The sequence below is a fragment of the Leuresthes tenuis genome, unplaced genomic scaffold, assembly GCF_036924035.1.
Source record: "Leuresthes tenuis unplaced genomic scaffold, fLeuTen1.0.hap1 SCAF_6, whole genome shotgun sequence".
In the NCBI taxonomy this organism is placed as follows: Eukaryota; Metazoa; Chordata; class Actinopteri; order Atheriniformes; family Atherinopsidae; genus Leuresthes; species Leuresthes tenuis.
In genome coordinates, this window is record NW_027325360.1 from 26,106,072 (window position 1) to 26,123,580 (window position 17,509).

At 40.3% G+C, this 17,509-nt stretch overlaps 1 protein-coding gene across 9 annotated transcripts in view; it reads left to right on the forward strand.

The window, feature by feature from the left end:
- arvcfb (ARVCF delta catenin family member b) overlaps window positions 1-17,509 on the forward strand; it is a 192,110-nt gene that overhangs the window by 79,332 nt on the left and 95,269 nt on the right. For 7 of the 9 annotated variants that reach the window (XM_072388468.1, XM_072388472.1, XM_072388470.1 and 4 more), the window contains exons 4-5: window positions 1,076-1,166; window positions 2,101-2,320. The exons of 1 other annotated variant lie outside the window; for it this stretch is intronic. In XM_072388468.1, coding sequence (XP_072244569.1) covers window positions 2,129-2,320 — 192 coding nt within the window. In that variant the 5' untranslated portion in view covers window positions 1,076-1,166; window positions 2,101-2,128. Of the gene's footprint in view, window positions 1-1,075; window positions 1,167-2,100; window positions 2,321-13,782; window positions 14,014-17,509 lie in introns of those variants that run through there. One more of the 9 variants, XM_072388475.1, reaches the window with a different exon arrangement.

Sequence of the window (17,509 nt, forward strand, 5' to 3'; positions counted from 1 at the left end):
CTGACTGTAAACACATTCCAGCCAGAAATGAGATTGTGAGTACAAGAAAGCTAAAGAAAATACGATGAGAAAATGAAACAAAAGAAACCCTTTTCTTTCATTTGCACTAACGTAGAGTTTAACTTTTGAAACACAGGCTTCTTGGAACATACCGCTTCAAGTGGAAGAGTCAGACAAGATAAATAAATGATCAGCGTGCAACAAACATCAAAGAGGCATTGTGAGCTTCAAAGGGAATGAAGGCTTCATGCTCACCAGATCCTATAGTAAAGAATGAATTTTTTTTTGTGCACACACTTAGACACACATACGGTTTGCTCTATTTCCATAATTCGATCTGTTTAAAATTCTAATGGCTGCACCCGCATTGATCATCCCTGCTGTGCCAAACCACCCATCTGCAATATTTCCTTCAGTGGCATGATCGGTGAGAAAATGCCCAACTTTGATGTAAAGTGCCTCCTGGCTAAATTGTCATCTCTTGGCTTTTGTGAAGTCCCTGCACATTAAACATTCTTGAGCTGTAATGTGAAAGTGTTGCTTCTAAAAGGATTGTTTACAGATTCAATTATTTCTAAGTAAGATATGTCTTGAATGTTCTACAATTTATGTTCTCAATGGTCAATTCCACCAGTCCCATATAGGGACTTTATGTACAGAGGCTAAATGGCAGCTGGAGGGTGGAATATAAGTGATGTTTCTGCTATAAACTGTGTTATTCCGTCATAGATTTCTACATGATTATTAGCTTTTCATAAAAAGTAGCTGTTACACTGTAGCAAACATGTACAGATGTTCTAGAAGAAAATAACGTGTTGGTCATGACAAAATATTGTCACAGAAAACAGAACACACTTCAGAATGTTGCAGTTATCTAATATAGGCTTTCTGTTACTATGTTTGCACATGATCTAGTAATGAAGGACCCTTGAAGAAGCTTTCATCAAATCTGTTGTTGATGTTCCAGTCTTAAGATGAGCATGCAGGTTGTTGCTTATAATATCAAATTTTTAACTTTTCTCTCACATTTTCTCTTTTGTCTTCCCTTTGTTTTTTTCTTTCCCTTCTTTCCCAGCTCTCAATTCTTCTTCTTCTTTCATCCCTTCGCTTCTGTTGGAGTGGGGGATGACTGTTTTCTAACACTTCTGAGACTGCTTATCTACTTGGTCTGTATTGTTGCAGATTTGTGTTTCCACTCCCATTCATCATTGTGCCATTGATATCGTGCCATCATCAGTTATGGATATCAGGCTTTATGAAAAGCAATGCGTGGTGTGTCTGGTACCAGGCCCGGGTGTCCGTATGGGTGGCTGTGGGAATCTTGCATGTATTGGATTTGTGCCTGCAACAATGCTGCTGTGTCAGAATGCATTATGGCTCTGTGCATGACTTTATCCAATGATGGCGTTGCTCCTCCATGCTGGCTATGATTGTTCATTTGGTGGGGTAACAGCATTCCCTTTCACCTTGTGGATGTCCAAAAACAAGAATTTTTGTTTTAGTGAGTCTGCACTGTGCTGTTTCATTCCCTTTGTTGTTTTTAGAATCTGTGGATTATGTTTTCACTTTGCTATGCTGATGTTTAAGCAAAACTTTACTGAAAGTCCATCTGCAGTGCCAGGATTGGATTAATTATGAGAAAGGCTCAAACTTCTGAAAACAAAAACATAATTGGCACCCAGCTGAGAATCCTCATTCAAGTGTTTGTCATGCTTGACTTGAGAATCAGACTTCCCTCTATAATCACCTTTTGTGGGAAGAGTTTAATCATGTTCCCCAGGGATTTGGCACTACAAACTGCAGCCAGTTAAACAGACTCTCTGAACTATCCCCTTTGCTAACCAGTCAACATTTGCAGTTTCTCTGTTTTTATGTATCGTGTTGGGCTTTTATTCATAATACTTACTTTGAACCTCTGCTGCGTGCCAAATCATCAGTGTCCCATCTTGGCCAGTAAATTATTTTTTTGTGTTTGACTTAAACTTGAGGCATTCGTCAGCCTGTTTATGCCACTCATCAAGCCTGTTGGGTCAGGGTGTCTTTAATGACCTGGTGCCCCTCCCTCCCACCCTTCTCTTCCTCCCCTTCCTGTATTGGAAGATCCGTACGACTTCATCCAACACTGGACATGGAGGACTATGATGTTCGCTCAGCTGCCAGCATCCTGGCTTCAGTGAAAGAGCAGGAAGCGCGTTTTGAGCAGCTGACCCGAGCCCTTGAGGAGGAGCGTCGCAACGTTACCCTGCAGCTTGAGCGTGCCAATGTGCCTCCAAACCCCCCCACCAGCCAACCGCTGGCATGGCAGCAAGTGGTGATGCAGGTAAATTATCTCAGCAAGCTGGCCGACCCCCCACTTGAGTTTTTCAACCATCATCTTGTGCTACCATGTGTCACCCTCCCTGCTTATCTTTCTACAGTGACATTCGCTTCTCCTGCTCCCTCTTTGCATTGGAGCAAGCCCATTTCATTGCCATGTTTGCTTACGGTCATTACTTTTCATTGGTGGGATTCTATAATCTCTGTTTAATTTTCCTATGATTTGGGACACTTGTTCCAATTGTCTGAACCTGCTGTCCTAGATTTTGTGCAATAATCTGCTCTGCTCTACTGATGAGATTCAACCTCTCATTCAGTCTTCCTTTGCCTTCTCCTTTTACGCCATCTCGTTTCATCTCCTTTCGCCCACTGGTCTCTGAAATTGTCTGGTGGTGCTGCTTATTGGATATGGCCTTTAGGCCAGCTCTTGCAAGTGTCTGGAGGACATTAAAGCCCTGGCCAGGGCTTCAATCTAAACTGCCTTACTGTGTTGAAGCAGGAAATGTAATATGTAGAAATGAAACAGCAATCTTCTTAGATATATACATATCAGACTTCCTAGATATATAAGCACTCTTCAACAAGCAAGTTGATGAATGTACTTAAAACTGTTTGTTAATAACTCCCATCATTAGGCAAGAATAAATCTTTCAATGTAGGTTATTATCAGTCTTTGAAAGTCGGACTTGTGCAGGTGTTTTTATCCTGCTATGCTCACATAGCACTTTCCCCTGTTTTTTTAAACTTATAATTAAGTTCAGGTCTTTGAAGAAACCCTTTTAACTTTACACATGTTTTGCAAACAGCACAGTTTGGCACGACAACGCCTGTTAAACTTAGGTACATCACATTTAATCGTGGTAAATGAGGCAGTCTCATGTATTATTGATAAAGAAAGACTTGCAGAGATTCAACATTTTCTTGTGGTTGTATTTGTCTGCACCCAGTTAATTTTTAAAGGACTTGCTGCCACTTTGGCATTATGAAAGGAAAACCAAGAGGAATGTAAAGCTGGAAAGTGTAAAGTATATAGTCCCTCGTCCACCATGAAGGCAGTTTACTGCTTTTGGATGTCCGTATTTAAAAAAAAAAAAAAGGACAGAAGATAAAGTGAATGATATGATAGGGCAATGTCGACTAATCTGGCATATAGTGCTGTCTGCAGTGAACCATGCAGTGGATAATTACATTAACCCCTCTCACAGCTAATAAGTACATAATTACAAATGTTTGCCACCGAGGCTGTCTTTCAACCCGATACTAAACCTGCAGTAACACACTTTGTGCTGTCTAAACAGACACTTAAACACACATAGCTAACCTTTTAATAGCTTCTCTGCTGTTTGCTACAGTCTTTTTTTCCTCCTGCTTGTCTGTCATATTGGTGTTTTCAGTCATGCTCTGAGTCTTTACACCTTACACATTTTCAACAACATCTGATCAGCTGCAGCTCTTCACATTCTCACCAAAAAATGTCTAATAGGTGCATATGTCCAAATATCCACAGTGTAGCAATGCCACAATCAATGGTTAGAAATGAGATTGTTATGTATTCCTAGGCTTGTGTAATGCGTAGGGTAGCCTCCATAGAACAAGAGAGGCTACCCTACGTGATTGATGAATGGTAAAATTTGTAACCTCCTAGCCATCTTCATGTCGAATGTTGTAACCCTAACCATACATTTTTTTAACTCCTAACCTTAATCCCATGTCAGAGCAAAGGTATAGAACAATCAAAGAACTGTGAAACTGTTCGGCAAATTAACAGTAACATATACACTGCCATGTAGTGAGACATCAACCATTTATGTCATGATGGATGTAATGAGACACTGAATGTCCATGTCATCACATAGAGTAGCAAGATAGTGAATGTCATCATCGTCATCTTGTGAGATGTGAGCTATGCCTCTGCATTTCAAAAAGGAAAATGAGTCAGGGAAATATGGTCATTGTACAAAACTGTGGACCACCGACTATACATTAATCTTTAACATACCAAGTAAATATAGCAAAGCTGCTGACATAAAATCTCCCTTTCCCTCTATTCTACTTATGTGTGTGTGTGTGTGTGTGTCGCACATCATGCAGTTGTCACCAGGGGGATGAGACATTGGGGATCGAGAGTATAACAATTAGGATCATCTTTGGGATGCACGTCAGTCATCTTTGAACAATGATGGTATCATCTGTTAGCCAAACCAATGTGCTTGTCATGACATATTCTATCTTTACTCTAACGAAAAGATCATATTTAAAAATCCTTCAACCCTTTGTGAACTAGGGTGTCAGTTTTCAGTAATTAGGTATCATTCATGTAATATTGCCTCATTTTACATCCCTTTGAAATGTCATGTCAATACAAGGAATTGAATATCTAAATACCAAACCAGCTTGGATGTATGGTGGCAGGGTGGAAGGGGGTGTTGAGCACCTTTAAGTCATGCCACAAGACCCACCACACTCATAATGAGGTTATATGAGGTATAAAGAATGCATCAGGTTGTTCTCTTTATCTCTGTCTTATCCTCTCTCAGCTTCCCCACACACTCACCCACCATCCTCAGACTGCATGATGGATTAAGATAGAGCATGGATCAGTAACCGAAAGGCTTAGATTCCTAACCACAGGGCCAGACTCAATTAAGTTTGCCATTATTTAAAGTTTGGGTCATGGAAGAAAAAGTGGACCGAGCCTGGTTAATGAAATTAGATGAAAGTAGACAACTAATGAAGGCGATAAGATACTGATCTGGATAGCGCTCTGCTACAGGGCACTCACCTCTGAACAGACCGGGTCTTAACATCACTGGGCAGCTAACACTTTTATCTGCCTTTATCATTATTATCAGCTCATTAACGAAGGCGGCTGAGGATGTAGCAAATAAATGTGAGACATTTTATTTTTAGCTCATATAGATAGATTTAAACATATCAGCCCCACACTTTATGTTTAGTTATGTTTTAGTAGTTAGTATAGTATTTAGTTATTAAGTATCTATACAGCAGTCCGAAGATTCATGAACCACACTGTGATGTTTTGATAGTGACACTATGTGTGAAAATATATCAGTTATTTCTCTTAAGACAAAACCATTTGTAACTTTTGTTAATGTTACGTTTGGTGCCAAATCATTTGCTAATCATCCACGTAAAGTTGCATTTAGAAAAAGTTTGGAAAAGCCTACTCATTAGAAATTGCACACCTATATACTGGCCCTTATTCGTACAATATTCTAGTCCTTATTCACTTCACCATAACACTTGACACCAAGGAAGAGAACTGAATTGTTAATGCTGTGCCATCTTGGGAGAAAAATCATAACAATGCTGTCTAACTAATTAGATTGTCCGATGAAACTATCAATAGAATTAGTGACACGGACCACGGAGCTTTAGAATCTTCATCTATCAACAAGTCACCACTCTGTGATCACTCACATGCTTTCTTCATTTTATATCATGTTTGCCTGGGGTAATTGATTTTATCTGGTGGGAGTATTATCAGCAAGGCTCTAAAGGTCAAGTGGTGAATGGTGACAGTTCTATGTGTGGAGGCAGACAGACAGCACTCAGTAAACTATGTCTGTCTGGAGCTAAGGGAGAAGTGACCTCATTCCATATACACCAGACAGCTAATCTATTAGCCCTCAGCTTCAGCTCAGCAAATGCATAGATTCCGTCACAAGGTACATACAGTTTATTGAAAGAGAAACTTGGGATGATTTCTGGCATGGTGGATGTCATAAATACAGGTGTTTGATATTTAGATGTTATATTCAGTGGGTCGCTAGTATTACTGAGGCATATCATGCCTTTGTGCAAATGTTGTGGGAAGTTTTCAAAGGCTATGAGCTTTAGAAAACGAGAACAGTGCAGCCTTTGATCTGTGCTGCTGTCTGTGCTGAAGATGTACAGGCCCTGGCCCTGCGATGGCACCACAGCACTCAGCTAACAATCGCTCCAGCCTCCCTCCACCCACCTTCACCCGCACAACCCACAGCCCCCTAGCCCTGTCTAGGCACAATGGATACAAAGGGCTGAGGGTGCTATAGCGACAGAAGATCTATCCTTCCACTGGCAGGGCCCAGGAGCCCCTGTACCCTTGTAAATCACCTGCCTAACAATGAGCCTTAGTTTACCCCTCCGTCTACTCTGTCTTCTCCCGTCACTGTGGCATCAACAACCTTCTTGCCTTCTATAAACTCCCTAATTACCTTGTTATAAAAGTGTTCCTTTTTTTTATTTTTGTGTGTCCTCATTGTTCCCGTATCCCTCAAACAACACTTTCCCCTCATTATGGAGCAGCCAGCAAAAAAAGTCACACCAAAATTCTATCAGTGTTGCTGCTTGTTTTCCTTGGTTCTGTGTGTTACATCCAATTATGTCTCACCATTGTTCAAGATTACTTGGCCTACTTTTTATTCTTCTGCACTTTTACTAAACAGTCTTTAACAGCTGAAGTGTCTGCGCAAACATTGTCTTCATAAAATCAGTGAAGACAAATATAAATGAGACGAAACTGAGCAGCATCACCATTGTGCACGTGAGTATGTTGATGGCACTGTTTCGTTAAAAGCAGTGGTTCTCAAAATCTCTTTTTTTCTCCTCCAAAGAAACAAAGTTAAGTAAATTTTCCAAAGCTTTTTTTCTGATATGCACCACTCGTAGGACGAATTCAAGTAACACCTGGAGACATGACTTAAGAAGAAGAAACTGTGCTACCTAAGTGCTGCTTCTTCCCAAAATGTAGGTTGCATGTGCTATTAGTGTTCTAAATATTCAGTAAATATTCAATATTCCACCTTTTACCTATTAATAGTTGAATTTGAGACGAATTCCTCAAAGCCCTTTTTTGTGTCTAATCTCTGACTACGGGGCTGACAAATAAGAACAGGGATTTTTACTCAGGGTCGAGGTTGTACATATCACTCTTGTTCCAATAAAAAGAGGGAGAGACAGTTTTGAAGGTAAGGGCAAAGGAAAAGCTTTTTGTGCTGTTGGCTATTTATATTCCTCTGGGGTGGCCCAAACCCTCATCCTTCAGATCAGCCTGAGTGTTGCTGGACTTAATGCCTGTCCTGGTGCACCTCCCTGTCATTTGATCATGATCCATTAAACCATTATACTCACTAAAAGCACAAAGAGGGGTATCCAAAAACTTCTTGCATTTACTTTACCACACATACTCTCTGTGTACCCATGTAGATGAGCAGGCAGGCTAAGTATCTAGAGGGCCTTGCCTAAAGCTCAAAGTTTAACATGGAAGTCTACTTTTGTGCTTGAAGATGACTATGGTACTCTCAACACGCAGTTGGGTTTTGCTGTTAAAGTTAGAGACAAAACTATAGCCCATGTGTTTGAAATAAAGCTCAGCTTCTTCACAAGACCCCTGAGGAATGTGACCTTCCCCTTTTCAGTGTCCAGCATCATAAGTAAACAAGGCTGGACGCTGACCCCCTTAAAAAAAAAAAAACTAAATTGAAAACAGTCTCACAACATTATAGTCAGGTTTGATGTGTTCTTCAAAGCCTTGAATTAATTATCCTCACGACTTTAACATACCTGCACGACATTTTTACTGCATGACTTACATGCAAGTAAATGGGGATCAAATGAGGAACAGAAGCATTGCTGAACCTTATTTCGGAGGTTTGCATGCATACATTCACACTTACTGACTAATAACACTGTGTAAAATTACAATAGCCAAAGGGGCCTTAGAGCAGAACAAGTTTTCTCAATTTTTCCTCCCTGTGTTCTCTAAAAAAGGTTACTACAGTATAAAAACTGCAAGTACATTGAAGTCCTTGGCTAATTCAAATAATCCTTTAAACTAGCGTAAGGATCAAATATTATTTGGAAAACATGAATGCACATTTGTTCAGATGACTGAGTTGATTTCACATTTCTTCAAAAGCAGCTCAAAATTCTAATTTAATAACACTGTTAAAGGGGACATATCTACCACTGAAAAACAAATCAAAACACAAGACCCACAGACTAAATACACCAGTTGATTAATCATCTGGGTTTTTTTCCTGGAGTTCACTCAAAAATGTCAGCTCTATTTAACAATAACAATTTCTGGTTCCTGTAAATAAACAGTCTATGCTTTGTGCTGCTTCACATAAGAGCCACAAAGTCAGAACCACCTGTTGACTTTGCAGTTTTGGTGCCTGACGTGATGAGTTCTGACACTGCCATAGGCTGAGGTGCACTGCTTATCTTACCAGACTGTAAACAACGCCTGATGACACAGAGTTTGGAAAAGTGTTGCAGGGCTGCATGCATAAACTTGAGCTCAGTTTGTCTTAAGCTACAGCCAGGCTGTGGGGTCGTCTTTAAATGTGGTAAACAGTAGCTCACAAAGACTGTAAAAAGAGGATGTGGGAACTAAACCTCCAAAGGAAAACCAGATTTACAAGATCCTAAAGTGTTACACCAATTATTACTATGAGGTGCTGGTTTAGAAAGCGTCAGTGAATCCAATAGATTCTCATTCAAAAAGCATTTTTGCTTTGAGTCATTTCTTCTGATCAGTGTGCAAGTGGTTATTTCCTCAAAAACACATTTTTGTTTAATCGCGTTTCAAGTATTATTCTCCTCTTTCATACTCTTGTCTATATTATCGAGACTTCTGTCTCCAAAAAGACCAGCTTTGACAGTTGAAGGCTTAACTAGAGTTGAACATGATTAAAATGAGTGTCGGACACAAATGCAACTGACCTTTATCGAACATGACACAGCTGAATTAATTCCTGAAGAATCCAACGATCAGATGGGATGGTTGAGAAATCTGCCAAAAAGCCATTGATTGTGAGCCAACATGAAAACACATCATATTGTATCTGAAAAAAATATCTTATTTTACCCTCGTATGTCAGAATCAAAATGAAAAAAAGAAGAATTTTCCACGAGATGTAGCTGAAATATAGTTGGAAGATCATAAAATAAGTAGCTGTTGTTATTGTTGGATAAACCATGGAATTGATATCAGTCAACATAGTCTTCATTATAGATACAAAAGATTTGTAAATCTAAAATCAAGGTCAAGTGTAAAACGGAATGGTTTGGCATATGTTCATGTTGGACAGCATCACTGTCTCTCCCGCTCATTCAAGAAAATATCTAATCCTGTTGTAGTTGCACTGCCAATATAGCTTTACAATTACAGAATTGCAAGTTAGAAGTCTTCAGACCTGAAGTGCTGTCATTTAAAAATAGTTATTTCCCCTAAATGAAGGGACTTTTAGTTGCCTTTTAGCAAGACAAAAGCCCCCAATAGATGGAACTCTAATCCTCTGCATTGCTGACTCGCCATTTCTCAAGGGGAAAATAAAACATAATTGTAAAAGTCATTAGATAAGGGCTTTTTTTGTTTTTTTTGCTGGCTGTGTCATTGTTTGATTAAACCCCTGATGATTTTGTCCTATAGACTCTTACTTATAACACACTGTGGAGTGACTGTACTAAAGAACGAGTAGAAAAGCCAGTGCTGTCTTTAAAACTTCTTTTCCTGCTCTGTGTTTAACTCATCCATTAACTCACGGAGGCTGACATTGAAGAACTCTTTGTAAAGAAATGTATTCCTAACAATGGAAAAGAATTAGAAATCAACCGTCTTATAAGATTCCTTTGGAAAGGAAGATTATAACAACATCTTTTCTATGACACACCACATGTATTTTCAAACTGCTCGTCTTTTTTTCCTCATACCTTCTCCTTTCATCGTTTCTCTCTGTTCTCTCTGCATCTGCCATTATTAACGGAAGCAAAAATTGTGACGTTAACAGATGTAGCTTCACTGGAGGTGTCTGGCTGTCAAAGTGTGCCTTGTTCCTGAACACTGGCCTTTTCACCATCTGTTTTATGGCATACATCTCAACAGACGAACGCTGATTTCAGGAGCTTTGATTACAACGTCTGGATTATTCATATACCTCGAACATTTATTACACCAGGCCTAAATGTAGACAAGCTGGACTCAAAAGAATGAAATATTTGTCTGACAGGTGCACTTATTCTCTATCATTAACCTCTGGTAGAATATGCTGTACTTTTTTGCTGTGTGGATTTATGCTTGCATGGCTCTAGAGATGGAAATATCTGTTGGACAGTCTGGTCCCCATGTTTGAGACTGACCAGCACCAGTGGGTTTTGTGAAAAGAATATCTTACAAAAAGTTCAATCACAAAAGCATCATTTACTGCAATATATGGTGCCTCGAAGGAGGCAAGGAAACAGCAATGAAGTTACTCCAAATATTTATGATCTGGTTTCACACTCCTTGTAATGGTTAAAGAAAATAAAGTAAAAGATACTTTATCTTGGTGATTTATATGACTATCATAACAGCCATCTTTTCAGCTTTGTCCACTTTAAAAATACAATACATAAATTCATCCGTGCGTCTTATCTTACCTCTTTTCCTCTGGGGACAGAATACGCAAATTTATGTGTGCAGCAAAGGCCTCTTTGAGGAGGGGAGGATAGTTGAATTTATCTTGGTTTACCTAAGGCCAAACTAACTAATGTGGTGAAAAATATAAATACATAATGGATTCACATATGTGGTGAATATTACATTTCCACCATACATAGGTTGCCTTTGATTTCTGAGAGACACTGGTCTTCTGAGGAGCATTAAACCTATGTTTCCTCTCATTTATGGTTCCCAGATGATGAAAACTGCTGAGTGGAATTTTGATTTATTGCCCCTTAATTATTGTACCATATGTTTTACTGCATTATACCCTGTTATTTAGGTGTCTGTATTTTAAGATTTGGATAAATTATTGAAAAAATACTGCACATAAGCATATGTATGCTTTATATAAGCCTTTGCTTAGGGCGACACCTGTTTCAGCCTTGCAGAGAGTTGAGACTGAGACAGACATTGAATGACAATGGATAGCAGTAACCTTAAGTATACTGTTAAAGTAAGGCTAGAGTCATATCATCCACCATGCCAGAAATCATATCACAATTTTTACGTCTAGATTGCTGCATATCAGCAGAACCCATCCAACTTGAAGCAGCTGGTGCAGTTTTGCCTGAAGGAAAGAACAAATATCTGGTGACTTGTGACTTTAAGAATGCATGCCGCATTGCTCGTATGCTCACGTTTGTTTTGTTGTTGTAATTTTTGTGCTTTATTTCTTAATTGTTTTGCAATTGCTCATTTTTTACACCGTCAAATTGGTAGGCATGTTCTGTTGATCAACTAATACAATTCTCCTAATTACACTCAAAGAAGTTGAAGAGGACGTTGGGTAGATAGCCTTCGCGGCTAGAGATATTTTTTCTTCATGGCATGGAAATCTGGCAAATTTTTGTGAAATCCATAAAAAAACAAAAACATTTAAAGACAAACAGAACACATGTAAATCACACATGCAGATTTATTGAGAAAGTAAAAAGTAATGCTGCTTCTCACATCTGTTCCCTGGAGTTTTCCAAAGCACTTAATGGATTTTTAAACAGGCTTATGGAAGCCATTCAGCGCTTAAATGGCTCAAATGGAATGTAGTATTGCAAATCACATAAAAAAGGAAAAGGACATCAACTGAATGTATGTGGCTTGCTTTTTTAAAACCGCTTTTCTGTAGTAACGTTAGTAGAATTCTTAATGTTATTGTTGAAAGTAAATAGACCTAAAAGTACTGGTGCGTGGTGAGCCAGGGCTTTCATTAAGAATAAATGGTGCAGTAACATTCAGGGACATGAAATAACACTGCCAGGCTGGTGGAATGTGAAACCTCAGCCATTTTCTCTCTGTTTGGCATTTTTCCTTCCTCTGTTTTCTTCTTTTAGTCCAGTCATCTATTTTTTCCCCTCAATCTCCTGTCTTTTCAGGCTTCTTTCAAAGTTGTCCACAGTTAAGCCTCAATCGACATTATTAGATTAACATTCCAACTCAGTCTTGGTCACAGTCATAGATATTTGAATGTGAATTCTTTCACGTACATCCAACCCCTCCCTTATATCAAGTGCAGTGAGAGGAGCAGCACAAAGAGCTTGAGAAAAGGAGCTGTTTGTGTGTGTAGGGTGTAAAATTTTTCAAAGTAGCCTATGGGATGCCTTCGCTTCAATAGGGGCAACTTTTGTTTTGCGTGTGAGACCCTCGCCCTCCCCCCCTCCTCTTTTTTCTCCTCTCTGTCTGTCTGTGCCAGAAAGGGGGAGGGGTCGACGGGTTGACAGACATATGCAGCTGGAGTGCAAAGAGGGAGATGGTCCCACCCCAATGATGCCAGAGATAGAGTGAGAACCAATGACCCAATGAGAGAAAAAGAGAGCTGCTACATTTCATGCCCTCGCTGCCCGCCTGGAAACCCTCCTTTCTATTAGCACACCTCCTCTGTTCTCCAGTTCTCTCAGCCCTGGGGTTTTTGTTTTCTCGCTACCTAACGTTTTTGTTGAGTGAGTGAGTGGGTGAGTGTGTGTACGTACACACAGTGTATATCAGCCACATTCCATCTCTTGGACTTGCATTAAAAAGTGAGGATTCTGCCTCTGCGCTCTATTTCTAATCTTTCCATGCATGAATGCAGCATCTTTGCAAAGAAGAGAGCAACTTATTGTCCAACTCTGTCTAACCAGCCTCAGAGAGCCAGATTTACACCGGATGTAAGGTGAATTTTCTTTCAAAGTAAAAGCAATACTGCCTCCACTCTTAGAAAGCCCATTGTACCACAGATTAATTGAGCTGAAAATATCCCAAGTGTCCTACTTGAAACAGTCAGCTACGTGGTCACTGCTTTATAATGGATTCAAACATGTCTTACATTTTGATGTTTTCTGAAGAACACACCAAGAATCGTTTTAGGAAAAGACAGAAGAAAGTTTTAAGTCCTAAAATTGTAATATCCACATACCTCTGTTTTTTTTCAAAATTGTAAGATTAATATTTGATACATTTAGTTTTTTTGTTTTCTTTTGTGGATAGATATAAAACTGCCATGACAATGACAAAAACAATGTAATTGTGTTACTTTTGATTTTTAGGAAATTAGTGTTCACTATGAACATTAAACACATGTCACAAGAGACATATCAATCTAACTGTTTTGAAGTTACACTTAAGAATGAAGTGTTATGCAATAACTAATCATATGCAATTCATTTAAGTAAAGTGAAGTCTGTGTGAATACAAACACAGGCATATTTTCTTTACATGGTAGGACTGTCCTGATTTGGCACATTTCAGAAGGTCAGCATAGCACAAGACTGTTTTTAAGACAATATTGTGTAATATATTACCTATTTAATTAAAAAATGTAACATATTGTTTGCTATTTAAATATTTACATTGTTTTATATTTCCTAGCATGGAGCCTTGAGCCTGTGTGCATCACATCCGTAAAGCGGTCGGGTACGAACGCGCGCAACAGTTTATTGTGACAGACGCACCGCCTCACTTCCTGCATCCCGGTCGCTAAGCTCGTGCAACTCGACGCAGCTGAGTAGAGGATGGCTGTCTGCGTCTGAGCTGCTGCCTCTGCGCTCACAGAGGGAAAACTCAGCGTAGATAAACAAGGAAAACGTGAGGAGGCTAGAGGAGGAGAGGAGGGTAAGGAGAACTTTTTCCGAGAGGAGGATATAGCTGTCACACATTTCCTCCGGAGGTTCTTGTATTATTAATTTTATTTCGGGAACGAAGGGGGATTTTGGACCATGCCCGCTGAAGTGAAACAGGTTAGTGCCGCTGTGCCTGCTGGTCTTCTCTCCCTCCACTCATCGTATCTCCACCGTTCTCGTCTTTCTCCTGCTCCTAATTGATTGCTCATTGTTTGGATTGTGTTGCATTTCTCTCATTCTTATCTACAGGTATTACCCTTTTTTAAAAAATAATTTATGAAGCACATTTCACCCAGTTAAATGTCTGAGATCGGATGGATTTATCACTGTCCTGCAGGAGGATAGCGTGTGTATATCTTTGTGCGCACATATAGTATATGTGCACTTTGCATTTATATATGTGCTATAAATGCAGATGTTCAGGTTTCTGTATGAAAACACAGGAACTAGTATGTACTTACAGGACTTGGAAAGCCTTTCGCTGTGTCAGTAGTTGTGCCCATGTCACATGTTTGGCGGCAGTGTGTGTTTTTGCCTTGGAGGAAAGCAGTTCCCTGACACATTCATGGGCTCAGATGTGTCAGTGGCATCCACAGAATGATGCTCTGATCAAAGAACAAGCAGTGAATTATTGAAAGTTTGTCCCTGATCATCGCCTGCAAGGCACTGAATGAGCCCGGTCAGGATTTATAGCTCAGGGGCGGTTGTGCCAATTGTGTGAGAGACATGTCATTACACCCTTTTGTCTTTCACTTGCACAGCTACCACAGGAATGTGCTTTTGTTAGCTCCAATGAGTGTGTTACCCTGTCTGTGTGGGTGTGTGTGTATACCAGGGCATGATGTGCATACATTATTGGAAGTGTTTCCTGTGTTTGAAGCGCATCCACAGGCAGCCCACACCATCTCAGCCCCCTTTCTCTGGCAAGCTTGGCAGCACTCAGATGCACAGAAAAATAGGGAAACAGATACTAGACAATAAAGAGAGTCACAAAATATAATTATTGAATTATGTTAACTTGTCATGAGGGCTGTTCCCCTCCCTTAGGACAAGAGGGGTGGAGTTACCAAGCTCCTGTCTGGGAGCCAGAAACATTCTGTCATCTTTCCGCATTGCTCTGATAATGATATGTTAACAGTTGCCCCTGTGGATCAGTGCCACCTGATAACTGGAAGAGCTCAGTCCAAATAGAGAAGCGGATTTTTCTCACTCACAAGCACTTTGTTCTTTCCATCCAGAGGGTTCTGATAAGTTCGAACACTGGCCTCTAAGTGTGCTGTCAATCAAATACGGAGCGAAAGTGACCTGTTGCAGTCCAGGCTCAGATTATGTTCATGAGACAAAATGTGTGACAAAAAGTTGAATTACGTCTTCTTCAAGTATATCCCAGAGTGGGTCTGGAAAGTTGCCCCCTCATATCTGTGACCCCTGTAAGACCGAGATGACTGGCATACTTTGTGCCAAGCCGGCACTCAGATGTACATTCTTCAGTTAGAGCCGCTGTGGGCTCATGTCACACTCAAGCCATAAATGGATCAATGTCAGTGTCCATGATGTTGTTTTGACTGTCGTTGTTTTTATGCTGTCAAGCCTTTAAGAGCTTTATGGAACAGGAGCTGAGTTGTCATTTGAATTCTTTCCAACGCCCCTTTTAGCAGTGATGCACTGCACTGTACTCCACATGTCCCTCAAGATTTCCAATGGCTTTAACTCAGTTGTTATAATCAGAGGAATATTGATAGCACGGGGAAATGAGAGAGATACTGCTCTGTCTTGACCCCATCTTAATGCTGCAGCAGAGCTTACAATGAATTAGTTTTAGCCCACTGAAGATTACTGGATAGCCCACAATTAGTGGGGGAGCCTGCACCAGTCTATGTCTGAGTTAAAAATAAAGTGGCGTTCGTTTTAGAGCTGCACCAGCAGGGTAGGGCCAGAATACTCTGAATAAAGCTGCAGAGGCTGTAGCATATTTGACTCGTGCAAAGTATTAGAACAGATTTGCCGTGAAGGAGAAAAGAAAACATTATGAATAATCCAGAAGTCATCATCTTGCCAAGGCCTTGCAAAACCTGACTTTACTTTTTCTCCGCAAGCTAGAAGGACCCAGCTGAATAACAAAATAATTCATCTGTGATGCAGCCAAAGACTAAAAGAGGTCTTGTCTTCAGACTGTGGGTTACTGCCAGATTCCTGACAGCAAGCAAAGGTTTCAGATGCAGCTACTGAGCGCCCCCCCCCCACCACCTCTCCAATGCTGTTTGATTTCTTACTGAAATTTAAAAGCTGTCAGACTTCTTTCTGCGGGGGTGTTTTTGTACGACAGTTCGAAAGCCCCTGTCTGTCTTTTTCCATTCCTTTCCTCAGGCTGCAGAGAATGATGCGAAAATCAATATTTGAAGACATTTAGAGCATGAAGAGTGCCATTGTTTGGGGAAGGGAGGTCATACAAGAATAATGCCAATGACCGGAAACATATGAGCATTCAATAGCTGTGGAGACTCCATCAATACATAGAGGGAGGGGGGGGTCTTGAATGCTGCTGTGTTTTGAAGGCGTGACTGTCTCGAAAGAGGTCCGATCATATGGTGAGACACGCCTGGTGACTACTTATACCAGATGGCCTCCCCATCACACAGCCTCTCCTTATAGGCCATTCTTCCCATGTTTCCCATACCATGGCTTGACATGTTCCAGTATCTTCCCCCCCGCCCACCACCCATACCATACTTCTTTCACTGGGTGCCTGATATGGTTTTCGGTAACCTGAACTTAACTTAAGAGCAGAAAGCTGACACCATACGTACATCCACATGATAAGTACCTCCCTGCCAAAGCACCCTCATCAGCACCCTATTCCTTCTATATGCTCCTATGATACAATATTCAATGGTGTGAAATTACATCTTTGTTATTTCTATATACTTTATCTTCTTGTAACTTGTCATTATCAATACCAAGTCGTTCATTATCTCAGCTGGCTTGAATTGCTTTTAATTGTATGTTCTTCCATTATTTGAGGTTAATTGGCTGAGCTTTGGCTGCAGGATAAAAATAAGAGAATTTTCTGATAATATTTTGATTTATTCAGTTAGAATTGCACTACCTTTGTCTTTTCTGCACCAACTAGATTGCAGATTAATGGATCAAGTCGAACTGTATTTGATAAAAAAAGAAGAAAATAGTTGACGTTAGAAGTCAGTTTGATAAGAGCAATGATTGCAACCCATCTAGGTTCATTACACATTTACAAGAAGATCATTTTGTTTACTTAAAAAAGTCTTCTTGTGCACCTCTTACCCAGACTCACCCTCTGGGTTGAAACAACACAGTCGTGTGAAAATGATATTTTACCTTGGTAAGTGGCTCTCCACTATATATAATGTACTAGATGCTGTCGTCTGGATCTGATGAATGTTCCCTCAGGTTTTTGGTGTTTACCCTGTGGTTATGATCTGTGGAGCACCAGGGTTCTGTGCCTCTCAGCCCTTGGAACCACAGCGCTCCCCCATCCCCTCTGCCTTGGCTGCCCCTCTGCCTGTCCATTTGGCTGGCTGAGGGTGTGACCAATGTAGGCCTGCACCCGATCTCTCACTGTCTGACCACTGGCGAG